The sequence below is a fragment of the Chrysoperla carnea genome, chromosome 2, assembly GCF_905475395.1.
Source record: "Chrysoperla carnea chromosome 2, inChrCarn1.1, whole genome shotgun sequence".
Lineage (NCBI taxonomy): Eukaryota > Metazoa > Arthropoda > Insecta > Neuroptera > Chrysopidae > Chrysoperla > Chrysoperla carnea.
Genome location: NC_058338.1, coordinates 36,470,617 through 36,497,971, shown reverse-complemented (window position 1 = coordinate 36,497,971; position 27,355 = coordinate 36,470,617). Strand labels below are relative to the sequence as shown.

At 28.4% G+C, this 27,355-nt stretch overlaps 5 protein-coding genes across 5 annotated transcripts in view; 1 reads left to right on the top strand and 4 right to left on the bottom strand.

Annotated features, from left to right (window-relative positions):
• Window positions 1-6,136, bottom strand: part of LOC123292041 (ribosomal protein S6 kinase alpha-5-like) — a 105,389-nt gene extending 99,253 nt beyond the window's left edge. The window contains exon 1 of the mRNA XM_044872544.1: window positions 5,678-6,136. Within this exon, the coding sequence (XP_044728479.1) occupies window positions 5,678-5,939 (262 nt within the window). The 5' untranslated portion in view covers window positions 5,940-6,136. The remainder of the gene's footprint in view (window positions 1-5,677) is intronic.
• A 7,384-nt stretch (window positions 6,137-13,520) lies between these two features.
• LOC123293302 (GPI mannosyltransferase 1) lies at window positions 13,521-16,231 on the bottom strand. Its single transcript, XM_044874077.1, has one exon. The coding sequence runs from the start codon at window positions 16,229-16,231 to the stop codon at window positions 14,876-14,878; it is 1,356 nt and encodes a 451-aa protein (XP_044730012.1). The 3' UTR covers window positions 13,521-14,875.
• A 1-nt stretch (window position 16,232) lies between these two features.
• On the bottom strand, window positions 16,233-16,567 carry LOC123293304. The gene has a single exon (XM_044874079.1). The coding sequence runs from the start codon at window positions 16,430-16,432 to the stop codon at window positions 16,235-16,237; it is 198 nt and encodes a 65-aa protein (XP_044730014.1). The 5' UTR covers window positions 16,433-16,567; the 3' UTR covers window positions 16,233-16,234.
• On the bottom strand, window positions 16,474-17,004 carry LOC123293303 (cx9C motif-containing protein 4). Its single transcript, XM_044874078.1, has 2 exons — window positions 16,829-17,004; window positions 16,474-16,763 (listed from the first exon to the last, which is right to left on the bottom strand). The coding sequence occupies exons 1-2, from the start codon at window positions 16,890-16,892 to the stop codon at window positions 16,627-16,629; spliced, it is 201 nt and encodes a 66-aa protein (XP_044730013.1). The 5' UTR covers window positions 16,893-17,004; the 3' UTR covers window positions 16,474-16,626.
• A 1,340-nt stretch (window positions 17,005-18,344) lies between these two features.
• LOC123292103 (E3 ubiquitin-protein ligase CBL) overlaps window positions 18,345-27,355 on the top strand; it is a 33,344-nt gene continuing 24,333 nt past the window's right edge. Inside the window, exon 1 of the mRNA XM_044872637.1 lies at window positions 18,345-19,106. Coding sequence (XP_044728572.1) covers window positions 18,556-19,106 — 551 coding nt within the window. The 5' untranslated portion in view covers window positions 18,345-18,555. The remainder of the gene's footprint in view (window positions 19,107-27,355) is intronic.

Sequence of the window (27,355 nt, the reverse complement as noted above, 5' to 3'; positions counted from 1 at the left end):
AGAAAATGATATAATTTTATACATCATTGGTAAGGTTTTTTTTTCGTAACAAAATAAGCCGCACTACTCAACAGTTCTACAGAAAAAGAGTCATTACTAATATGTAAATTTGGATTTAAGAACGTTCATTTAAAAAACTGATATAACGATTTACTTTTTAATGATACAAGTCGAGGACTTGTAATGTCTCCATATGATGCAATCAATATTTTTTTTAGTAATAATGACTATATTACACTCTGTGAACTTGCAATGGTAACAGTAAACAATAATTGTACGGTACCTATATTTTTGATTGTGAAATATATCGCAAAAAACAAACTCACAAAACTTGTGGTATGGTGGTTATATCAAGAGATTGTTATTAAACATGAATATTATTTAAGGGAAACTCGAAGGGGTTAATAACCCTTGTATAAATTCTACACTCTGCATATACCTATAGGGTGTTCAATTAAATAGTAAGCAATATAAAAAACAGTCTTTAAATAGAAATTCCTTTTACACATTGTATGTAACTTTTTAAGTATATGAAAATGTACATTCAAAATTCTTAAGACTATCACCAAGCGAAGGCCTTGCGCCTTCTTAGAGGTAAAACGAGTGTACCTATACTTTATGGTGCTTATTGGGGGGTGTGGAAATTTCGCACTGTTCATCTAGTCAAATAATTATAGATGTCAAATAGTTATTTACTATATTTTTTTACTATTTACCTTTGGCATTAAGACCCTAAAGATATTTGTATCACTTTATCTTGCCGAGACTGTTTATTTTCTAATTACTAATATTTCCAGGTTTTTTATTTAATTCGCCACCTTGTTTGATTACGGAATAACTTAAAAGAGAAACATTAATTATTAAAAAAATAGAATTCAAGAATTAAAAAATTACTTTGTTTGCACTTTTTTAAGCACCCCTGTATATTGATGAGGGATATAAACAATAGACACATATTTTATACTTACATATGAATTTGAGAAATTATGTATTTTATGTTATAGGGAAAGAAAAGACGCATATATGATTTGAAAACAAAGCAAAACCCTATGTTAGAAATTATATTTTATGGGGTTGTATTCCTGTACGAGTGAATATATATTTTTGACAAATTATCTGTAATTAAAATCAAAACAGTTTGTACTCCCAAGTGCACATTTAAAATCCTACTGCAAAATGAGTAAATGTTTTGAATAAAAAAAAGGTGGAGTGAACACGCATTAATGTATAATTCCGTATTAATGTACTATCTCACAAGATATGCACATACAAGAAAATTCGTAGAGCAGGAGCTGCGTTAGCTAAGCGGAATTCCCTCAGAGTTTGAAAAAAAAAAAACATTTTTCTAAAAATCAAATATTGCATTTTTAATTTAAGCCAGACTGACAAGTTGACCAGGTGCATTCGCAAACCAACTCGGCGAACCAATCAGTTAATGTGTGGACAATTCTAACTCTTCTGGGACGAGGGCGTGTTTGAGATTCGTCAAGTGTGTATTTAAATTATCATGTATTTAATATAGATGTATTTAATACTAGCTGACCCGGCGAACTTCGTACCGCCTAACAGTCGATTCTTTATTTATTTATTTTTTAATACTTTTCAGATTTCTTATCTGAAGGAAAAAAGTATTTGGGCTATAATAGTTATGATTAATAAACATACAACTGCAAAAACTATTACAAACCTTAAAAGTTGGCATGAAATTTTCCCGAACTACTTTAGTTGCTCCAAATGAAGTCATTTGAAAGCAGTCGTTGTATTGTTTTGCTTTCCCGGAACCCCTCTACTAACACTTAAACTTTATAGTATGGAAAATTAAAGTGCAAATCGACTTTTAATTATTATTACGAATCTTCTGTATGGGAATATAGAAAAGTGTTGTTTATAGACTTATTAACGTAAGAACCATTCTCACACTTCAAGGAATATTATAAAAAAAGAATTAACGAAATCGGTTCAGCTACTCTCGAGATTTACGCTTAGCAACACATTCAGCGATTCATTTTTATATTATAGAATAAGACTATCTGCATATTTCGTTTAACAATTTTAATTATAATAATATTGTTCAATAGTAAAGTATCTAAACAATTAAGTCTGCCCATCTGTTTAACTTTTTATAATATTTTTTCCTATACGTTATTTTTTTCTTTTGAAAATCGATGTAAATTCAATAAAAACCTTATTCGTGGACAATTTATGCAAAAACAAAATAAATCTATTAAGTCTCAATTACTCATAAAGTAATTATGCCATGTCTTCAGTTCATGTTCCAGTCATGTCTTTAATTTATGACATTGCAATTAAATAAGTGATTTAAGTAAGGAGAAAGTAGCTAATAATTATTAACTAATAAAATTCATTAGGTAAGTAGTTTTCTGGATAAAATTACTTGTGCCATTAGTTTTATTTTTATAATCTAGCAAATACAGTATGTCCTTATTGTTACTCTTTTATCAGAAATATCTTGTAGGATAAGTTATTACAGAAAAAAGTTTCAGGCAAAAGTTCTGAGTGCTTGATTCAAGGCGAGGCTTATTGTGAAATCAGTCAAAATTTTCTAGAATCTAATAAGAAATATTTACAGTAAAATTTCATGAAATAAAAGTTTGTATTCTAAGAAAAAAAGTTGCTTACCACTAATATCGAAAAAATAATTATTTATTTCACAAGAAATATATCTTTACATATAAAATTATCAGAAATTTTAACACCTACACATAAAATTATCGATTTTAAATGTACACTATTATTTTGAATTACAGTGTGCTTAAGAAGGTGATGGCCAACGTTCTGAATACACATAGTATTCGTGTAACATAAGGAAAAACTTTGATTTTACAAGAGCCATTTGCCAACTTAAGGGTGCCCTTTAACTAAGGTATTTAAAAACTCAAGAAGGTCGGAACTACTTACGTTCATCCAACAACGTTGATTGGAAGTCATTTCATTTTTGAGGCGGAAAAAAAATGTATTTTGAAATTTTTCGTTTAATTTGGGCGTCATGAGGAAAAATGAGACGATTATTTCAGCAATAAGGGATTTTTTTTCAAAAATGCTAGGTATTTGACTGATACCTTGTAAAGTGACAAACTCAATCCAAATAAGACCAAAATCTATTTGATTTAGAATAAAAAAAATCACCGTGGAAATATTTGTAATATAAAACTTGTCTCAAGAAACTCACAAACAGGGAAAGCTATTATCTTAAAATTTTATTATTTATTTTTGGCTTATTTTAACACAGTACTTAGTTAATTTTAAAGTTTGTTTTTCTTATTTATTGTAAAATTATGTTTCTTGGAGATAGAGCTTTTCACTTTATGGCAGCAAGCCCAGTTCATTAACTGATTTAATGATAGTTTGGAATTTTTTTTAAGAAACAGGTGTTTGCATAAAATATGATATCACTTCTCCATAAGGGTTCGCAGATTTAATTTTACAAAACCAAACTGCTGTATAGTCCTATCGAATGACAAGCCAATAAAAAATATAATCGAACCTGATATATATACAGGGTGGTCCATTTGAATTAATACACCTAAATATCTCATTTTGTAGTTAACCAATCCAAAAATAACTTAAATAAAAGTTGCAGAGTTTGATGGGGCACATTATGTTCTGACATCCGATTGGAGCTAGTTCTTCAGGTTTCTTTAATAGGCAATTTACATCCTAAACGGTCAGAGATATAATAACACTTTAAATTAGAAAGTTGAGCCTCATAAAAAAACAAACAATTTTTGTTTAAAATATTTTTTTGAAAAAACGTTATCATTCGGGGTAAATGCGACTTAAATATATGTCATCGCATTTTGTCAATTGAATCTTGTTCAGAAAAGCTTATAGGTTAATATTCGGATGTTTCCAGAAACTTTATTGTTCCAATTTTGTATACCCTCCCTCCTCCACAGTTAAATCTCAATTTTTTGATCATTTGCAAAAGTTTAATGATCCTAGTTACAAAATATGGAATTACAATTGGAGTTAACCCGCTCTTAAGATTGAAAATAATGCGGTAATAACCTAAGTCTTTTAATTCCCTGCCTTTTTGATTGATTATTATTTTTAAAATAAAATACATCCGATAAAATTTTAACATCACGGATGATTATTTACTTACATCGAATTTTTTTTAATTGATTAAACTTTGTTGTTTTTCTAATCATATCATTTAAAATAATTTATTATATCCAAAAAAATTATTTATAAAGTGATTTGGTTTAGGTAAACTTTCATTTCCAATTTTTTTGTGTTGTTAATAAAATTTACTTTCACTAAAATGAAAGCCTTAAATACTCTTAATTTTATTGTAATTTTTTTACACAAAAATTTAATAAAATATCATATATGGGTACCAAATACAACTGGACACCATATTCGAAATCATCTTCACTATGAAATAGTACGCCGGACAGCACCCTCATTTGATAATTATCAATATTATCAGGTGGCCATAGACTTTATCATGCTCATTTAAGTAAAAACTTTGAAAAACAAATCGAGGAAAGTTTGGTAGACTCATCAAAAGTCACTTACGAAGTTTCAAGTGTGATCATTTATCAAAAAGGGTGCTGTCCCGGAGACTAAAAGAGAAGTATTAAATAATTACATACAGTTCCAGTTAACATTTTGAAATTTAGATTTAATATAGATTAATATTTAATATTTTTAATATTTCACAATGCAGGTAGAATTATATCCGAAAAGGTTAATCAAAAAAGAGAAAAAGAAATCAACAATGACAATAGGAACATAGTTCAATGGCTGCATTCAGAGAGATTATCGACATATGAAGCTTTACGGTTTATTTTTATTACGCAACATTTAAAATTTTGTTGGGGCGTATGTCGAAATAAAATTAAAAGCGTAGCATCGCCATTCATAAGACATAACCTTAAGGTACTTTAAAACAATTGATGGATTAATAAAAAGAACTTTTGATAATGAATTAAACCAATTTAACATGAGTGTAATATTTAAGTAACTCAAATGTCATTTAATGTCAAAACAAGAGGCTTTTAAATATATTTTGGGGATTCCTCTCGATTTCGAAATAATATATAATTTTCAAACATTAGGTACAGTAGAAAACAATTTTACAAGAGACAATTTCGATGTTTTTAGGACACGTTTTAGTTAAAAATATGTTTCTTTGGAGCTTGTATAAAAAAAAAAGTTTAGTTTTTTATTTCTTTTTAATTCGAAAAAGTTAGGAGTGGTTATTCTGAGACATTCTGTAGAGTCATTCACTTTTAATTATTATCTGATCTGATCAGTGATCTCAAACCAATAGATATCAATTCAAAATTCAATTTTGAATCGTAATTGTCGTTGCTGAAATTGCCTCAAGTTATTTAAGGTTAGGATAGAATTGACATTGAACAAACTTTTGGAACACATGTCAAAATTATTTTAATATGCATGGAATTCAATTTTTTACTTTTTACAAATTATCAATAATGCCTCTGAATAACTGAGACTAAAGATACACTGAAGATGATTCAGTGGCTAGGCTGTAGATTTTAATATAAACTGTCAGCTTGGAAAAATATGTAGAAAATAATTAGACAAAGATTCTAGTAAGCATAATTACATATGCGATTTTGTCACCAGTAACTTAGCTAGTCGCCTTTGGTGTAACATAACGGGAAGAAAAGCAAATAAACATTACCTTTTTTTCGATTTACTAAATTTTCTTTACTTTCATTCTCTTGTTGATCATGATCATCATTTTCATCATCACAATTTTTATCCAAACTAAATGTGCCCAACGCATCAATAACACGATTTTTATATTCACTAAAACTAGTTTTTCGCACTTTTATTCGATTAACTAACCGTTCCATCCTACTACTCATCTGATCCGATGAATCAGATTCCTCATCAAAATAACCACTTTCGTATTCCTTACGCTTTTCTTTATGCACTCCCATATTTTTTGGTCAATAAGAAATTCTCATTAAAACCAAAAAAATATTTATTTTTTAATCAAAATTAATGAAATTCATTTCGAGAGTTAAAGTTTTTATGTGCAATAATTTTATTGCAAAAATAATTAAGTAACCTTAATAAGTATTGCAGAATTCCACCTCAATAAAAAGTAGGTGAAGATCATGGATTTTTATTGTAAATTTTTACTTTCCTTCATATGAATTAGAACACAATCAGTTTTAAATCTAAATACTTTTGAGATATAATTTGATTTGGAAATTAATTAAGCGAACGCTTTTATTATGACTTTTTTTTAAATAAAAAAATAACTGTTATTTCTTTTTAATCATTAATTGGCAATAGGTAGACAAACACACTCCACTATGTTCTTATTACAATATACACGTTTCATACACTGTATTTGGGTCATGTATACAAAACGACATTCAAATAATCACATAACTGTTCAAACTATTTTAAATACCAGTAGATGGCTGTTTTTTTTTTTTTTAATTTTTAAATTGCACTTTTGAAAAATTGCTAAAAAAAGAAGTATTAACTTTTTAAAGTTATCCCCTCACAAACAATTTATCAAGAAAACAAATCAATCGAAAAATTTATAAATCTTCATCCACCGTTATTTGTTAAAAACTCAAGGCACTCTATTACCAAAATTTCACGGTTCTAATTCAAATTCACAAGTTCACACAAAATTTTCATTATTCGTACACAAAAATATTAATTAATCACTGTTTTTTTTTTTTTTGTGTGTTGATTATCTTAACCAAATTTTTTTTTAAATTACATAAATCACTAAATTTGTTTCTAATTTTGGCAATTTACAAACAATATTTATTATTTATCAGTTTATTTATTTTTTATTCACAGTTTTTGCACAAAAATATTCTAACCACAGTTGTTTTTCAACTGATCGTTGATTTTTCCAACGTTGTTTCCCCACTATGAATATGTCAAACCACATTCGCATATACTTTTACCGTTCTCTTATTTGTATGATATAAGTGGGGGGCATAAATGTTTAGTTTACGTATAGATGTCACTATGTGCCAAATGTTTTAATCATAAAGTAAAAAATATATATTTTTTAATAAAAGTGAATTTAATATAATATTTTAATATTATACAATGTAATAATTTTATTTAATTAATGTGGTTTTAATGTTATTTCAATTCATTTTGTAATCGCATTTAGTAAAACTCGTAAAAATATTTCAAAATTTAGGTCGGTAAAAAAGATTTTTTTTAATTTTAAAATTGTTACCAAAACTGTCAAACACGGGGATAACCCGAATCGAAATTATCATATTATTTGCATAGTGTGTCAAGTATAAAGTTGTTTTTAAACAATTTTATTGAAAATGAGCTCAGATGCGATTAGCCAGTTGACTGATCGGTTTCCGTGGTTATTTGCATTTGTTTCATTTTAATTGTCTAATTGATGATAAAAAAAAATTGGTTCGAATGTAATTGTAACTTATAAACTAGTTTGCAACTAAAAGAGGCAACTATATTTACGTGAAGAGGCTCTAAGTGTATAATGTATTTAGGAAAAAGTTCTTGAAAAAGTAGTATTCTGTAATTAGCTCTTCTGATATTGTTGAAGACAATTTCGATGTCTAAGGTTGTCTCGACAGACATGTACTTATTACAATACGTCTATTTAAAGTTGAATATTCTTCTTGTATTTGAAATATTTCGAATATGTCTACCTACAAGTCTCTGCAGTGTCTTAAGGTGGAACGATTAAAACTTATGGATTTAAAGTTCTTGGATGAGTTTTGTAAGATTCGCCCATCTTCATTTCTTAGGAATGCGAGTCAAGTTTATGCAGGCTTAGTGGATGGACTTCTCGCCATGGGATCATTCAATTAGAAACCGTCTGCATTTTTGCGGGTATGATGATGCCCTCTAACCCAGGCGATTTGTAAGGCTCAAAACCTTCGGGTGAATGTAATCAAAAACCTAAATACGGGAAGCGAAAAAATATAAGAATATTTGTTTAGAGTACAATCTCGCCTTTATAAACCGCACACTTTTTTGAGTATAACTAATTACATAATTTTACAAACCTATATTTCTTAGCGTTACAAAATTTAACATAGAATTCATTATATCCTTGTCATCCTTGTAAAAATTTTGACACCCTATATAAAAAAAACATGAATATAATTAACTACGCCAGCTGTTCAATGTTGTTCGATTTAAATATGATAGCCTATGCGTGTCGAATATTTGATACTTAAGTTTTTGTCTTTTAATATTTTTAATTATCGAAACAAAGCTGTTTTAAAATAACATCACGCTTTTTACTTAAAAGCTATTTTCCCATAAAATCTATGTATAACTTAATTTATAATTGTACGATTATTTTGTAAAATTTGTAACATATGTCAAACTGTTGAATTCTATAAACACGATAATGGATAAAAGATATTTAGAGAATATTAAATTATGCCTCATGGCTCTGTTCACCCAAAATTCCTACATCACTGTGATTGTATTATTCAATAATTCTCTTTTTAACATTAGGTTAGATGATGAAAAATCAAGGTGGCTCGTTTCTCGTCGGGAAGTTGAAAGTATACCAGTTTTCACTGGGAATATTGGAAAATATTCGAAAGTTTCACTAGATTAACATATTGGCGATGATACTTTTTTTCATTTTTCGAACAGATAAATTTTTGTAGGCTCTGTCGTGTTTATAAAATGAATTCTTTGAGAGAAAATAGTATTTGAAATCTATAAGCATAATGTTTACAAGTGGCAAAAAGATTAAATAAGGACCAAATTTTGTAAGGAATTATGACCCCGTATAATTTAAATGACAGGAGACCATAAAATGATCCAGCTCAAGACTACCCGACACAATATTTTGAGCATGCCACCGATCATAAAGTTTACTATGAAGTATTATTTTACGAACGAACGCGTATGAACCAACAGACGATGCGCTTGTTTATTATTGTAGTTACATGGTGGATAAGAGTCAATTTCATTGACTATTATTATTTCCCCAATAATCAAGAAGTAAAAATTATTTGACGACACGTTTATGGTCTCATTAAACATTACTTTAGAAAAAATGGCACTTTGATACATAAAGGTTCGTCATTCCTGTCATAGACCATCTGATACGTCTCCTCGAGCGGTATATTTTACGGCAAAAAATTACTTAAATAATACCAGGGAAATAACACTCATACGGCAAAAACAATCAAATATGCATAAAAAGCAAATGTGTACAATACTGTTTTGCAAGTTGCCTGCAATATATTTTATTTTATGAATTTATTGGTTTATATTATTGATTTTCGGATAAGCTAATTAATAATTTTCAAATACAGTTACAATTTAAAAAAATAATATCATAAATAAATTTATTCAAAATTTTGTGCATAAATTTTAAATGTTAATTATAAATTATTTATATATTAGTGAAAAAGTGTTCGTAATTATTTTTAGTAACAAAAATATAACTAAACCTTGAACATAACTAAAGACTACGGTTTATAAAAATTTAAATACTAAATAAACCTCTCTAAAGTAATTCTATAAGAATTCAAGGATAAAGATTATTTTATGATTTATTCATAACATACAAATTTTATTCTTTATCAAAATGTCGTATCGATAAACATAAAACACAAGTGCAAAATTTGCTACACAATTAAAGAAAAAACTGTCCTTGTTTAAATTTTCCCATTAGGATCAAATTTGTTCGTATTGGTGGAAGGAAAATCGTCATAGTTTTTCATATACACGTTTGTAGTTCTCGATACCCGATTGATTAATATAGCCACATAAAATCATTACGAATGAAACCACTTCATTCGCTTTATTTTTGGTCTAACAAAAGATGAGCCGTTTTTAAGCCTTTATTTGTTATAAGGTGGGGGTAATGAATATGTATATCTTATTAATGGTCCCGGCAGGGTCATTATTTTATATTTCTTTGGTATAGAACAAAGCCCATTTCGTTTATTGCGAGAGATACTCGGAACGGCCCACATGTTTTACCTTTGTATTATTTTTAAAAGATCATATTAGTAAGGATACACTACTTTATTTACATAATTGTATGGATGGGCATATAATTCTATGGTTTGTATATACGGTTTACATTGAAAATTTAATACTATTTTCTATCAAATTTAAATAAGTAATTACTTTATAGGTAATTATTTATGCAATTTATTGTATTATTTATGCAATTTCGTTTCTTATTTTCACAATTTCTAATGCAAAAAATTTAATTAGATGTTATTTTTCAATAATCTGAATTTGACATTTGCTATACAATTTACATGTAAAAAATTGAAAATAAGTTATAACAGCCACCTTTTACGCCAATGGCAACGCTGGCGTCGATTTGATTGATCCTACCATGACTACGCTCCCAACGGATACCTTGCTTCGATTTTAACATGTTCAAAATAATGCAATTTGGAATCTATTTTCAATCACCATTTTGATTATAACCGATTATCTTAAATATAGAATAACAATACATGGTACTATTTTATATATTATTTTTCTAGCCTGTTTTTCTGTGGGTCCGCGAGATCTTCCTTATTCCTTCATCAAATTCCATGAATTACCCCTCATTTTAAAGCTTATCGTGCTGCCTAATGATTAAAACTAGACCCACGATCTAAGAATGTACCGCACGGATTTGGTTATCATTATATCATATCTCTAATAAAATTGCCTATACACAATAATAAGAAAATAAATTACTGTTGATATTTTGTATCACTTATACATTATTTCTCTAAATCGACAATAAAATTCTGATTTTTGCAATTTTACTTCCGGTTTTATGTGATTTTGTCGGCAAACTGAAAAATTAAGCACGAATTTCTTTTTCGGTTTTTTAATTCTCTAGTTTCAAAATAATTGGTTCATTCAACTTGTAGATACTATACATCAAATCATTATCTTTCATCCTTATAAAATTGCAGTATTCAAAAATTTACAAAAATACTTTAGTAAAGTTAAAATGAAAAAAGTCCAGTTAGATTCATCAAAACCACAGGACGTATGTTCGAATGTGAAAACTTTTTTTGAAAAACATACCTAACCTTTGGGATTATATTTGTAAAAAAGGTGCAGTTGATTTTTCTTTGTTATTTGAAAGAATCGATGATATACATTGGCAAACACTGGACAATATCATTACCCATCCATAATTTTAAATCAGAATGAATGTGAATAAATAGGAATGAAATAAAATTAATTTCCGATTCAAGCTCACTAATTCGGAATTCAACCCATACAAAATATTGCATGGCTTTGAATAAAATTGAATCGAAAACTGAATAACTGAATTATTTCAATTTATTTCTGATTCGTTTAGATAGGTAATCAATCGGAATTTTTTTACTAGGATTCATTTCGTTCATTCTATTTTACCGAAGTTGATACAATAGTATTGTAAATGTTATAAATTATTATCAAATTTTTATTAAAAGAAGTTGTTAAGTTAACAGATATTTTAGTTTTGAATATCTTTTGCCTTGAAATTCAAAATATTACCTTGAAATTCACTATCTAATATACACACAATTTACTTATTAAAAATGAAAACATTTTATCTAATCTAAAATGAAGATGTTATCTTACAATAAACAATGATAAGGTTGACATAACGATATTTTTTTTTAAAGCCATTAAGTTCATCTAAAAGCCTTAAATTAAATGAATGTTTCATGAATAAGTATGCCAGAAAAATGAGTAAGGATTGATTAAAAGTGTATTCAAAAGCAGTAATGAGTAAATAAACAAAAAACAGGGTTGGTACACAAAATGATTTAAAAATTTGTTTTGCTCACCAAAAGTAATATCATGGATCACTGTTTCATTATTCGTCACAATAACAGTTTGAATATTTTTATTACTGGACGTAGATTCAACAACTTTCGAAATGGGTATTGGTGTTTTAGAAAAGTTATCATTATCACAATCAGACATTGTTCTTAATTTATAGCAAATAAAAAAAATTTTTTTTAAATACACCTTTGAAGGAATAATCTATGAAACTTATTATCGGTAATAAATTACACCTGTACTTAGTTATAACATGATTACTTAGTTAAATAGATAATATAATATCAATCACTTATTTAATTATTTTGGCAATTTATAATGAAATATAAACAAATATTAAGCAGATGTATGTAAAGACATTTTTTACAATGGTATCACGCGATGAAAAACGTGGGTGTTTAAAAATACTTTCTGATTTTTCCTTATAAAAAATCTTTATAATTATATTGTTTTATTCTAGTCTATTGTTTGTAATTTATTGTTTTATATTAAATTAATATTGTACATTAGTCTAAAATAAAATTTTATATAAATATTATTATTATTGTATCATTTTGTCAACTTTGTTCATTAATAAACAGCTGATTTAATATTATTTGACACATTAAAATTTGAACTTGATGCGCATGAACCAATCTACTTTTGAAACTAAAATAGATTTATTTGAAAAATATGGCAAGTCTCGAGAATGTAAATTAGACAAAAAAATTTAATTTTAATTAAATAGGTCATTTTAATTTAGTTTTAGTTATCGAATAACTTTTCTTTATGAAATTTTCTTTAAAGTTTTCTATTTTCATAATTTTTAATTATATTTAGAACTTCATTACTTTTTTGCAATTATTATAATTCTTGAAATATTCTACCAAGGGCGAATTTGACCTAATCATCCAAGGCTTTATGGCGTAAAAATTTGTATTTGAATTATCTTTGCTGTTTTCCAATAATTATATTTGAAAACTCATATTGGGTTATCACCTCTCTCTAAGTCTTTGATAGCTTTTTCTTCGGGACCTGATTACGGACACCTTCTTTAAATCGTCAACATAGCTACTTTTTTAATTCAAATAGTTTTGGAGATATTTGCAACAATGTTTTCTGGGCAGAAAAAATCCAAAAGTTGCAGAAATTATATAGAATATAGTATTGCTATTGCAATAGAAGAATATTGTAATTGCTTATTATATAGAATATAGTAAAAAAACCTGGGTATACTCCTCTGATGTTCATAAAATCACCCAATTAACTTCCATCTCTGTACACAGGCACAAATATATTTTATCTATGCAATGACAGAAGTGAACTAAACAAAGAATAAAACAAGTGAAAACAAACAATTTTTGAAATACCATGTATAGGCAGAATTGATTACGCATTCATTTGTTTTTTTACGTCATGTAAGTAAAGAAAGGTAAACAAACAAACACATACATAATATACAGTAAAAATTTCACAGTATTCCATACTCTCATCTTGCGTGTACCATTTATTTCATACTCTTCTCACGCGTGTACCGTATGTCATACTGTTCTCTCGCGTGTAGTTTGTGCGTAGTCTTTTAATTGATGGTTCCTTTATTTTTACAAAAATGTTTTTTAATTAACAGACTTAATTTACAAACTTAACAAAAATGTTTATTAAAATTCCGCCATAATATTAACAATAAATTTTTTAAATAATACTAATAATAATTGGTAAAATTAAGAATCAAATTTTATTTTTGAAATTGACTTAGATTTGTATTTTATACTACGATAGGTTGTGACATAGTTACATTTTGAAAAAATTTCTGTATCAAAAATTAACAACAATTTTTACAAGGTTAGTATACATTCGAACCTTGAGTAGAAAGAAACTTCCTATACTGATTTATTTTATTACCAGATCATGCCAGTTTTCCAAATCTTGATTTCCATAGCTGAGACACGCTACACCTCGTTAAGGAAGAGCCGATTTTATTTTATTTTATTTGTGTAATTATTTTAATTTATAAAACTAATGGTGATTTACAGCCATAGAGATAAAACTATAGAGTTGCAAAGTCGACGCCAAACGGTTGATCGCAGTAGAGACAGATATAGTAGGCGCGTATAGCATCTCTATTATACGCCTAAAATTTCTTCCTCTTTCTACCTTTCTCACTGCGGTCAAGATCACACCTGAACGACAGGACTACCGAATGAAGTGCATGAAATCGTGATAGGTTAGTAAAGTCTATGATTCCATCATAATGTCATATAGCTTATTAGAATAAACTTATCGATTGTCGCGTCTACACGTTGCTCTGGAGTGGAATCGTAGTAAGAAGGAAGTAAATATCCTAAATTTGACCTAAATGTATACTTTGCGTATAAAAAACCACTCCTTTACACAGAGTATGTATATTTTTTGGTAAAAATTTTAAGTTTAGTTTTATAAATATATGCATATTTCTTTAGGTAAATATTTAAATTATATCTAAGATGCTTGTATTATCGGTCTAGTATTAAACAAGGCTAAACCCCAATAAATGAGAAAAATTCTCAATTCCTTTCGCTATTTCAGATTCGACTGTTAACCTTTTCTAAATAGTGCAGCGATCGTAATTTTGCCATACGATGAAATACTTTTGAAATGAAAACTATCATTAAAATATTTCCAGCTTCATATGACTCTCAAAGAATCGTGAGACCCTCAAAACGTGTCCGAGTTTATAAAATATAATATAAGTAGAGGATAAAAATAATAAAATAATAATATTAGCTAAATTTTATTTAACTGTTTCTGGTTACCGCATTTTATAAGCAAGTACAACGACATTTCATCACGGGCAAATGTTTAGTAAAAAAAAAATGAAGACTTTTTTCCAACCACAATTTAATTGAGGCAATTTAAATGAGATTATTGCATTAACTCTTCTTATTATCAGACAACATAGTAACAAAATTTCAGCTCAGGAATTGTTGAATTAAGGAGCGTCTCAATAATCAATCAAAACTTCGACATGAATTCAACGAATCATGTAAAAATCCAAGCTGAATACTTTTCAGTTAACCAAAAACAGTAAATAAAAACAAATTAAAAATAACAACAATTTGAATAGACAAACTAATTAATCTACTTTATTGATATTAACAATAATAGGAGTAAAATATTTAATTAATCGACTAAGAATAACAATATTTGCACAAAAGAACGCTACACTTTGTAGCCATATAAACAAGAATGTATTATGCCCCTTAAATTCTAATACGTACGCTGGTAATAACCATGCTAATTGTCCAATAACCCACATTAAACCTAATTTTATCCATTGCATTCGTGTTAATTGTAAATGCCATATAATTAATGGTAATATCGATAAAAACCATATAAAATATTGTGACGTCATAACTGTATTATAACTTACTAAAATCATAGCTTGTGCAAATATGGAAAAGAATAAACATTCTCTGTGTAATCCATAACGTATTGAAATTACCAAAAGTAATACTAAATTTGGTAATATCATTAATACTTTATGCCAGATACCTAAATTTTTAATATCGGCAGTTAGATATTGTAAATAGAAATAGATTGAGAAATTATGGCGAGGATCTTTTCGAACAACATGATAAATATATGTTTCATAAAGGAATTTATATCCGTATAAATGGTAAAATACGCCAATTAGGATCCCAAATGTTAAAATAGTCCCGATTATCAAACTAATTTGATCAAAATTTGGTATTAAATAGTATAAAAATCGTTTTTGAAATATTGTACGTTTTTTCGGTTCTCTTTGCCCTGATTTAATAATTTCTTTGTTAGAATTTAGCATTAATTCATTGGATTCCGATTTCTTAAAGTATGAAACATTATATTTACTCAAGTGCATAAACATTGCTAAACTAAATACAATTGGATATATTCGAAAATGACATGCAAATCCGTGTAAAATACCTGCTAAGAAATAATTCCGTTTTACATAAAGTAAGTATAATGTTGTTAAAACTAGAAATGCAGCTATTGAGTCTGCATTTCCTCGCGTTGCGATTATAATTGACATTGGATTGTAAACCCACAATAACATTGAACAATTTGCGTAGTACTTATAATTATACGACTTCGAAACAAAAATATTTGTATTCTTCAAATATTCCATGACAATTTGATACATTATGATTCCTACAATTATATCAACCAAAGAGAATAAAATTTTACCAAAGCTTTGGAGAAGAGTTATATTTGGTATCAGAAATATGGCAACTAAAGGACTATACCGATATGTGTGTCGGTCATACGGAGATTGACCGTTATATACATACCTTGCTGCATCTGTAAATACTTTATAATCTATATCAGTGTAAGGAACTTCGGAAATTTCATCAAGATACTCGCCATAATAAATCAGGAATAATCGAATTATAAATCCAATAATTAAATGGTATTTACAAGGTAATGAAATAAATTTGGTTAAAGCTTCCATCTTTTATAGTTTAGTCTTATGTTTAGCTGCAGCCTTTTGAATACAATTCTTAAAATTAGTAAATTCTTTAGCACATTCTTGATATTTAATTCCACCACTATTTAAAACACACGCAGCATATTCTGAAGCTTCGTTCCTACATTCAGTTAATAAAACGGGATAATTACGAAAACGTTTATGTGCTTTTTTAACTGATTCCATAGTTTATTCTGCTGACTGTTTACTTAATCGCTCCTTTTCCATACGTTTTTTATATGTGTCGTAATCTTCACGGATGAATATATCATAAATTGGTCGTGAGTATAAAATTAATAAGCTTGTTGTAGCGAATATTGCAAAAAATGCGCGTGGATTACGTTGTGCCCAAGACCTTTTTTTCAATACTGTACGTTCTTTCATTGTTCCGGGGCTTCTTCTTTTTTTGGAGGTATGTCGATTCCCGAGCAACAAATTGATTCACTTTTCCATTTAACACAACACTGCCGTAGTTCTTCGATCTCTAATTGGCAACGGTCTTCTTGGAAGTTATGTTCTAGATGGGTAAAAAAACACAATTTGAATTTAATTTTCTAGTATTTGAAAAGAAAAACGATTTACCTTGCAAGCACTTTTGTATTCTGCAAGCAAATTTTTTGCAAGGATCTATGTAAGGTTTAGGCATTTAGTTTTCATTGAATTATAACCTCTTTGATAAAAAATTTTAAGACGTCTTAGAAATAAACGATATTGCCATTGATGTGTTAAATTTTTTATATTTGGTTTGTTAAAATTTAACTTACTTTGTGTATTTATTTAAATAAACGGTAATTTTGTTTTTGTTTTCTTTGTTTTTTATTTTGTCTGGAGTGGATTGCCGGGTTATATAACACGTATTGAATAATACCACATACAAATCATAGATACATAAACTATAGTTAAATAAATTACCCAGGTACGGAAACACTATATAATTGACTCTATTTTACAAAAACTGATACCACAGTCTATGTATATGCTACCGGAGTATTCTAAGAATCGTTATTTTATAATAAATCGGGTAGAATTGTAAACTGATGATAAATTGTTAACATAAACTACCGTTGTTTACCAGTCAAATCGTAGCTTAGCGCACCATGAAATGCAAAATGCGCCCTGATTAACCTTTCTTAGGCTAATTAGATTATTTTGTTTAATTTTTTTTAAATAAGTAAACCCTCGTGGCGTTTTTGTAAGTATTCATCTAACTATTAATTTCGATTTGAAGTTCTATAGACACAAATACATGTTGCCTATTTGTTGTGTACGTAGTCATGATAGGGACAATAAAATCGATTCCAGCGCTTCCAGTGAAAATTTTGGCGATAAAGGAGGCTTTTATGACTAATTTGCAATTTGCTTTTATAACTTAATGCATTAAAAACTGTGAAAATAAGAAATCAAATTGCACAAATATTATTTTTCAAATGTAAATTATCATAATTTTTTATTTAAATTTGTGAGACAATAATATTAAATTTTCAATGTAAGTCATAAATGCAATCCATAAAATTATATATGCATCCATACAATTCTATAATTAAAGTAGTGCATCGTTGCCATGGAAACGCCTCCTATAAAACTCACGCACGGTGCGAATAACTGTAAAACGGTGCAGTATATTCGGACAATAACTTACATATTCGTTTATAAAATGACCGACTAAAAATCGTATTTTGTTAGATCTAAACTAAGCTGACAGCTATAGTGAGTTAGCCGTGATCGATTTATTATAAACACCATTAAAAGAAATTCGGTGACATATATAAACTGTGTTAATGAGTTTAATAAGTTTGAATCGTAAATATATTTACATTTCCAGGCAATATTTTCCAAAGTTTATGATTCAAATAAAATATATTATTATAGCCTTTCTATTTGTACAAGACAAGATATTTTGACGGGCTCCTTAAGGTGTCCACAAACATCTATAGTTTAAATGTTTAAAATATCTTCTGAATACTGATATTTCAAAACACTAACATACACGTGTATATGAACCTACATAATATATGTCGGTTCTATTCTATTACATGAAGTGAAACAGCATTGTCGATATTAATGCAAGATTAATTTATAAGAATTTTTATTACTAAAAAGAAGGATGTCAAGTGAAGCGCGATTATGATTACGGTATCAGGTGCAACGTTGTGTCATCAAAAAATAATGAAGTGTTTAAAACAAAATAAATATTGTGATAAATAATGTGAATAAAAAAGGATTAAAAATGAAAATAAAATAATGTTCATTGAAAAATAAAAAAAAATCAAACCAACACAGTGTTTTGACAACAATTATCTGGCATAATAATGGCCACCAGTCGTGGTAATCGGCCCGTACAACATAAAAACTTCACATCAAATATATTCTCAAAATTGCATGGTGCATTTTCCGATGTAATGACACAACCGAAATTAGCAACCGATAAACGTACATTAGATAAAACGTGGAAATTAATGGATAAAGTTGTAAAATTATGTCAACATCAAAAGATGAATTTAAAGAATTCACCACCGTTTATTTTAGATATATTACCTGATACTTATCAACGATTACGTTTAATTTATTCGAAATATGAGGATCGAATGGCTGTGCTACATTCGAACGAACATTTTAACATATTTATTATAAACTTAATGCGAAAATGTAAACAAGCAATTAAATTGTTTAAAGAAGGTAAAGAGAAAATGTTCGATGAAAATTCACATTATAGACGTAATTTAACAAAACTCAGTTTAGTGTTTAGTCATATGTTAAGTGAATTAAAAGCAATTTTCCCAAGTGGTGTTTTTACTGGTGATCAATTTCGTATCACGAAATCGGATGCTGCTGAATTTTGGAAAAATAACTTTGGAAATAGGTATGTACCCTTTTATTCACTATTTAACTAATAAATGTTGACAATATTTTGATATCAAATGTCAAAATCTTAACAAAGTTATAAATTTAAAAAAAGTTTTAACACTTAGAAAGATTATAGACCCAAATTTTTAATATAGAATGCAATTGGAATTTTGTAGTTTAAAAATTTAATTTTTGAATATTTAAATTTGATATTTTATTCATTATTTAAATTATTTTAACTGTTGTTCATCTCAAATCGCATGTAATTCATGTTTAGATATATAGATGACGTCACAATGCCGGAAGTAAGATCATAATCATTGGTCGACATCCGGGATGTATAGAAATTAGTTTTGATTATTTTTGTATGTCTTTTTCATATATTTATATACATATTATTAAACTAAAAATATTTAATATATTATTTTGTATCGAACTGAATTTGATAAAAAACAATTTGCATAAAATATATAAAATTATTATTATTTAGCAATTCATTGACTTGTGTTTTGTAATTTTCATATAATTTTTTTTTTTTTTTTTAAACATTGTTGAATATAAATGAGGTCTAACAATTGTTTATTGTCTATGTTAATTAATAATTGGACTTGAAAATTTCTTACACAATTGTTTATACCCTTGTAATACTAAATAATAGAAACTTGAATGTTGGCATTTAAATACTTGTAAACAAATAAAAGTTTACGTATTTCTGACGCACATTACTTATTTCTCGATATGTAGATTTTGATTGGTCGCCGATATAGTGCGACTTAACACCATTGGACCTTTTTCTTTGGGAATCGTGATATACAATCGAAATTATGCTAAAAAGTGATGAAATTTCATCAAACGAATGCTAATATGCAAGAAATGCCGTGGTAGATATTCTGTTCCATTAGTAACCTCAGAGGTTGTACTTTGGATTAAAATAAAATTGCTCTTTTAGCCTTTCCACAAAAATATTGGGTTTTTTTAAATTTTTTATTAAATTTAAATATCTTTTCTTATTGGAAGACCCTGAATAGTGCATTTCTCTACAGTTAACCCACATGTTTATGAATCACGTTTACATCCGTTGAAATTAATTAAGTTTTGTATTTGAAAATAGCCTTCTTGTGACATCTAAGAGGTGCTCGCTCATTTAAAAAAAAAATGAAATAAAAATGCCATTATCGAAAATCTAAAATTAAAAAAATAACATTGATATCTTTTACCGTTCTGTTTTTATTTGCGAATTGGTGAAGGAAATGAAACTATTGCTTTTGTACTGCCGATGGAATTTTGGAAAATGTCCATAGATCCTACCTAATAAATGTCAAAAATGACTATCGTTAAAATTTTTATATATATATGTATGCTTGTAGGTATGTATGTGTCTGTAAACTCTCTAGCGGTCGCAATTTATGTCCGATTTGAATAAAATTTGGTATCAAGAAGAGTTTTGGTATTTGAAAGGTCAAGTTCGTTAATGAGAAAAATCGAACGATAAATAAAGGGTGGGGGAATGAGCAAATTAGAAAAACTGAACTTTTTCAAAATAAAAATATTTTTGTATTTTTTGATCAGTTTTAAGCAATAAAGTACTCTTGTGATTTTTTCTCTAGGCGCTTATAGTTCGTAATAAAAATTTTTGAAAAATGCAATATTCGATTTTTAGAAAAATGTGTGTGTTTTTTTTCAATCTCTGAGGGAATTTGCTAACGCAGCTACTGCGCTTCGAATTTTTCTAATTTAAAAATGTAATTTAATTTTTTTTATCACCTTGTAATTTGGTAATTAAGTTAAAGCTGTTTCATATACATTTTTGATTGGTGTGAAATCATTCTTTGATTGTCATGAAACTGTATAATTTTTTAAAAAATCCTCTTAAATATTCATTGATGAAAAAAATTTATAAAAAAAAGTCGTTGTCTAGATCAGAAAGGTTAAAGTTACAAATAAATTTCAAGCACTACGATTATACCCTTGACTCTATCGATTTAAAAGGATATGTTATAGGTATTCGAATATTCTACCTGCTTTAGATACTTTTATGTCATTCGGGTTCAGTCCTATTTACAATAATTAATTAATCTGGAATCTCTAATTTTCCTTTGGCGCAGGCCAACTTAATTCCGTTATGGTTGTTCGAGCGCCAAGGAAAATTTAGACTTGAGGTTGAAATTAATTGTACCTTATTTTCAAATTTGATGATGGATTTTGTTATAACTTCATGAATGTATACGATAAATAAGAATACAATTTTTCATTTTCAATTTTCGTTATTTCGAAAATATCGAAAAATTGTATTCTTACTTTTCGTCTTACATCGTCAAGGTACAACATATTGACCATCAAAATTGAAAATATATAGTTTTTTAATTTGTATCCCCTCTACCGTGCTCATACAACCTTAATTAGTCGGGCACAACGTTTTTTTTTTGTTTTCAATAATTTATTAAGGTTCTAAATTTAATTTAAATAGTTTTTTTTTGACATTTTCACCGACTAGTTTTGGAAAAATCTATGAAAACATCACCCATCTACCGTTTTCCCAAAAGACCTATGTTAAATATGCCTATTTTTAAAGTCATTTATTTATTTAAATAATCGGGCAACAACCCCCCCCCCCCCTAAATTTTTCAGAATTGATTTAGACTTAGTCTAACTTCATATACAAAAAATTGAACCTTTTATCCAAAATTGCCCTGGCGCTCGTACATCCTTAATTAACATAAAATAAAATATTTACATGCAATTAAGAAGCAGCTGATTAAGACACTAATTATAGAAAAACTTGTGCAGGTCACCTTCATATGGGAGTCAAACTACCCGTATGAAAGAGAGTAATAAATGAAATATTTATTCTTATTAAAAGGTGGTGGTACGTTAGGAAATTCATTACATGAATAAATTACTATTTTTTAAAAGTATGGTAATAATTTCTTTGTAATAATTAAATATAATTGTCATGATCTTCTCATAAAAATATTGCATTGTAAATACTTACACATTTATCGAAACTAATGTTTATTCAGTATTGGATGGTGAAACACCGGAATTATGAAATTAAAATAAAAAAATTTATTCAAGTGTGAATCGGATATGCATTTATTTTAGGGTTCTGTAGAATGATAAATAATAATGCAATATTATAGATTATGAATTATTTTTTAACACGCTTTTATTAGCTTGGTGTGTATCTATGTACCGGAATCTTTGAACGACATTTTCACCAACTTTAACACGTCGGATTGAATTGAAACTTCCCTTACTTATCAAGGACCGATGACTGTACAATAATTTAATAAGTTTTTCGATTACATTTATCGGAATTTTCAGGATTAACGACTTTTTCTATATCTGAAAATAAACTCGACTAAAAAGTAGGAAATAATTCATAGAATGATTAAGAAAAAAAACATTTAAGTAAAAAATTTATTGTTTAATGATATTTTATTTATAAATTTTTTAGTAATAGTCAAAATCTCAAAAAGAATTCAAATCCCTTTTTCTGAGTTATATGTAATATATATCAAGGTAAGTTTAATCCCAAGTTTGTAATGCCTAAAAATATTGATTCTACGAACAAAATTTTGGTATCGGTGTTCATAAAATTACCTAATTATGAGTCCATTTCCGGTTGTCTATCTGTTTGTTCGCCGGTGGACACGATAACTTAAAAACGAGAAGAGATATCAAGCTGAATTTTATAGCGTGCTCAGGACGTGAAAAATGAGGCTATGCTCGTAAATGAGCAACATGGGTCAATTGGGCCTTTATCCGTGAGGGCGCAAATTAGAACAAAACTTTGGTGTCTATTTTCTCCAAAACTGTAAAAGATAGAAAGTTGAAAATTTGCAGGTAGTTTTAACTGGTGGTTTTGAAATCTTCGAAAACCAAATAAATGGCGGCCATTGTGATGGCTTTTTAAACTCTTCTAATTTATAAAAAAATAATGCATGTACTGATATTCAACACTGTACTGTCTATACAGGGTATCGGCAGTACACTCTGTCTATACAGACAGTATCTCTATCGGTTTACAAGATGGGTCCTACGGACCCAAGCCCCACTTGGCCTATGTTGCTCATTTACGAACGCTACCTTACTTTTTACGTCTTAAGCACGCTATAAAAACTTCAGCTTGATATCTCTTTTCATTTTTGAGTAGTCGTGATGACAGACGACAGACAGGCAGACAGACAACCGGAAATGAACTTATTAGGTGATTTTATGAACACCTATACCAAAATTTTGTTCATAGTATCAATATTTTTAAGCGTTACAAACTTGGGACTAAACTTAGCATACCTTGGTATATTTCACATACATGGTATACAAAAATTGATATACAATCTGTCGCGCCTGTCTGTTATTAACAGTATTTGCTTTTTTTCATTTCGAAAAACACAGTTACACGAAAGTAATAAATAGTTCAATTATTTGCTTATATAATATAAAATAAATAATAATAGTCATAATATTTATAAGTAGTAACGGGATATTATTTCTATTTACTGGTTTATTACGTATGACAGTTTCTTTTATTTTGTTCAATTCAAGTAAGAAACAAGCTATATTCTTCATTATAGATGATATGCAAATTATATTGAAAAGAAAAAAAAATCGGAAGCAGTCATGAAGACCGTATTTTCAAATTGATTGTAATATTAAAAATTAAAATTTCATAATTTTTGAATTAAAATTATTAACTTTAATCTGATCTTTAAAAATTTGTATATATTTTCATGTAAACTTTCATCGTCTATTTCACCCCTTTAGGTGACACCTATAGTATAAAATCAAGTATGAAGCAAGCGTAGCCAAATCATAGGGCCGTAATAAAACTGACACCATATTTTTATCCTAATTATTTGTTATTTTTTACCAAAGAATTGATTTTTTGCTATAGCCGTTTCCGAAAAACAATGCTCCTGCTGACTTGAGACTGAAGTCATCGTTACTCAATAGTGGTAGTAGCAAATTAATTCTTTGACAAAAATTGCAAAGAAGGAGCAAAAAAACATTTCACAAATCTCGTTTGAATTGAAACTGTCGATCTCAAAATACAGCAGTGGTTAAGCTGGCTGCAGCTTTAAGTCAACAGGACCATCATTTCTCTAAATGGAAGCAGCAAAAAAAAAAAAAAAGCAAAGAATTACTAAAAAAATATCCCGTTTGAATAGATCGTACTGATGCAGAAATACAACGGTGGTCACGCTGGCCTTGTATCTTGTTAAGGGTCGCGCGGCAATAAAATTATTTCTGAAGAAAAAAACAAAAAAAAAAAACAAAGAATTAACAAAAAACTAAATCGTATATCCCGTTTGAATAGATGGTGTGGATGCAGAAATATTTCGGTGGCTACTCAGGCTTTAGCTTCGAGTCATCTGGACCATAATTACTCGATAATGGTAGCGGCAAAAAACAATTCTTTGGGGGAAAAAATAGAATTAGCAAAAAAATATCTTGCAAATCCAGTTTAAATAGTTGGTACGGATGTAGAAATACAGAGCGGTGTCTACGCTAGCTTTAGCCTCGAGTTAGCAGGATCGTTGTTTGTAAAGAAAAAAAATAGTAAATAATTAGCAAAAAAATTTATCACTCAAATCTAGTTTGAATTGATGCTTCAGTTTTAGAAATGCAGTGGTAGCTACGCTGACTTCAGCTTTGAGTCATTTGGACCTTCGTTACTCGGTACTTCGGTAGCAGCAAACAAATTATTTAATTGGCAAAAAAATATGCCACAAACCCTGTTTTGGTACGTGTAAGAAATCCGGAGATGTAGTGTTGGCTACGCTGACTTCAGCCTCAAGTCAGCAGGACCATGTTTTTCGGGGCGGCTATAGGGCCGGGGCACTGCCTCCTTTCCCTCAGATTACCCTCCCCCCCTGAAAGGTTTCTGATTTAAAATAATATTTATAAAAAAACATTTAAAAAAAATAATCCAAGTCGGAGCTGCAAGAATGACTATTTTATATATTCCTTGATGCTTGATTAACTAAATGCCAGTGTTGTTAATTTGATTCGAAGCGAACTCGTTCAGCAATATTCAGTTTTATGTGTATATCTTGTCAGTATACATCTATCTCATGATATCCCAACAATTGTCGAAGATGTGTTTTTATTGACGTAATTTTTTCTTAGTACGAATGATGAGAAATATGCTTATTGAATATGAACTAATGAGTAGCGAACTAATACAGCGTTGACAAATCACTGATGTATGCGAATAAATAAATCTTAACTCTATTTCAAAATTCGATTCATTTTAATGAAATATTTTTTATGCTTTTTCAATAAAAAATACGGATATTATTATATGAGATATATATTATTATTAATATTTAATGATATTATTTGAATGAATCAGGAAAATAATTTAATGTACCGGGTGTGCCACAAAATTTTCTTTTTTTCAAAATAATTCTCTTTTTTTATGGAAAGAAGTAGCTGATCGTCTAGTTGCGCTCTTAAAAACTACGAAAGCATCTATGCAAAATATTATAAAAATTAACAAAAAGTTATTTAGCGATTCTAATTTTATAGCTATCCAGTTCAATTTGATAATAACCACTTAGTTTGAAGATATACTAATTTCATGAAAAACTCTCAGAATAATTACTTTACTCATACAAAAATCAATCTTCTAAAAAAATAAAGAAGTGTAAATAAATAAAATTGATTTCTTGTTGTTGAATAAACAGATGATTCTGGGAAAATTTTATAAATCCAAGAAAGAAAACTTTTCTATACTCAAATCTTAGATAGGTTTCTTTTTTTTTTATAATATTTTTAAGTAACAAATCCGAGTCACGACTGGAAGGATTTAAAAATTTTTAATGGTAAATAAGTAAAAGCGAAATACATGGAAAAAATCGAAAAATTTCCGTAAAAATGCACTATTTTTTGCCAAACTAGCAATAGAGAATCAATAGAATAGGGCGGCCAAAGTTGATCAAAATAGTGCATTGAATTCTACGAAAAATTTCCGATATTATTTACATATATTGGTTTGCTGTATCTCGGTTACGAAAATTTAACATTGCGCTAAAAACGGGCATACTAGACTATCTGTGAAAGGATTTATGTTTTCTTCTGAACAACGCCGTATTTCTAGATAGGGAACCGCAGTAAAATAACATTGTATACACATAGTATCGTAAAATATGTGATTATTTTCATTATAGATGACAAAAAATACAAAACATTGTTTTGTAATTAAGAAAATTTGAAACACAATAATATATATACTAAAAGTTTTTGATAAATTTGTGCGTTTGATTATAAAGTTATGTTTACACCTATACATTATATACCATTAATATCTTTTTGAAATTTCAAACTTCTATCATTAGCGATTTAGGCTGGGCGTCGATATATTAGACGCGACATTTTCCTATTCGCCTATTTTCCCTCTAGATTATTTCCCCCTCTGAAAGGTTTCTGATTTTAAATAATATACAGAAAGAATCATTTTGAAATAAAATTCATCAAAATCAGAACTGTTATTGAGGACGCCTGAGTAAAAACATTCATTGATGCGACTATAGGGAATTAAGATTCGATCATTTTTCACGAAGATATACAACTAAAATTTAATGCCTGTTCTCGAATTTTCTCGAATTCGAATTCTTCTTCTCGAATTTTAATGCCTGTAATGTGCTGGAAGACATATGTAAATGTAGTCTACAGCTCGATTGTTTTTTGTTTTCTACAAAGCCTGTCGGTTTTGTTTTATCTGATTGTGGTCCACCACAGAAAATGGTATTTTTGTTTTTTACAAATTTTTGTAAAGTTTGACCGCTATGTGTGTGTTTGTGTGTCTGTCTGTCTGTCTGCGGCATCGTAGCACCTAAACGGATGAATCCAATTTGATCCGTACTCGAAAAATTTTTCGGAGGCTCTTTCAATTTTGTGAATTTTACTTGTTATATTATTGATGACATACTAATATGAAATGATGGAATTAGAAAGAATCACAAAAGGAATGATGATTAAATTTTTTTATCACTTCCGATGAAGAATACTCACTGCACGGATAAAAAAGTGAAGCTGGTTTTTTAAAAACTTTAAAAGTATACAAAATAGTTTAAAACTCCTAATGAAACAAAAATTAAAGATACTTTAAAAGTGACGTCATTGTTGACGTCACGATGTTGCCATAGAGATTACATATAAAACTCTGTTTTGCATGTAATCATGTTTTGCAAAGGCGAGCAACAAATTTTGAAAGCTTATAACTTCGTTTTTTAATCAATTTTAACTGTCAAATTTTGT

Coding starts and splice junctions, on each gene's coding strand:
- LOC123293302 (XM_044874077.1), bottom strand. CDS start 16,231: ATGGAAGCTTTAACCAAATTTATTTCATTACCTTGTAAATACCATTTA.
- LOC123293304 (XM_044874079.1), bottom strand. CDS start 16,432: ATGGAATCAGTTAAAAAAGCACATAAACGTTTTCGTAATTATCCCGTT.
- LOC123293303 (XM_044874078.1), bottom strand. CDS start 16,892: ATGCCTAAACCTTACATAGATCCTTGCAAAAAATTTGCTTGCAGAATA. Junction 16,764..16,828: donor AATACAAAAGTGCTTGCAAG/GTAAATCGTTTT, acceptor TTACCCATCTAG/AACATAACTTCCAAGAAGAC.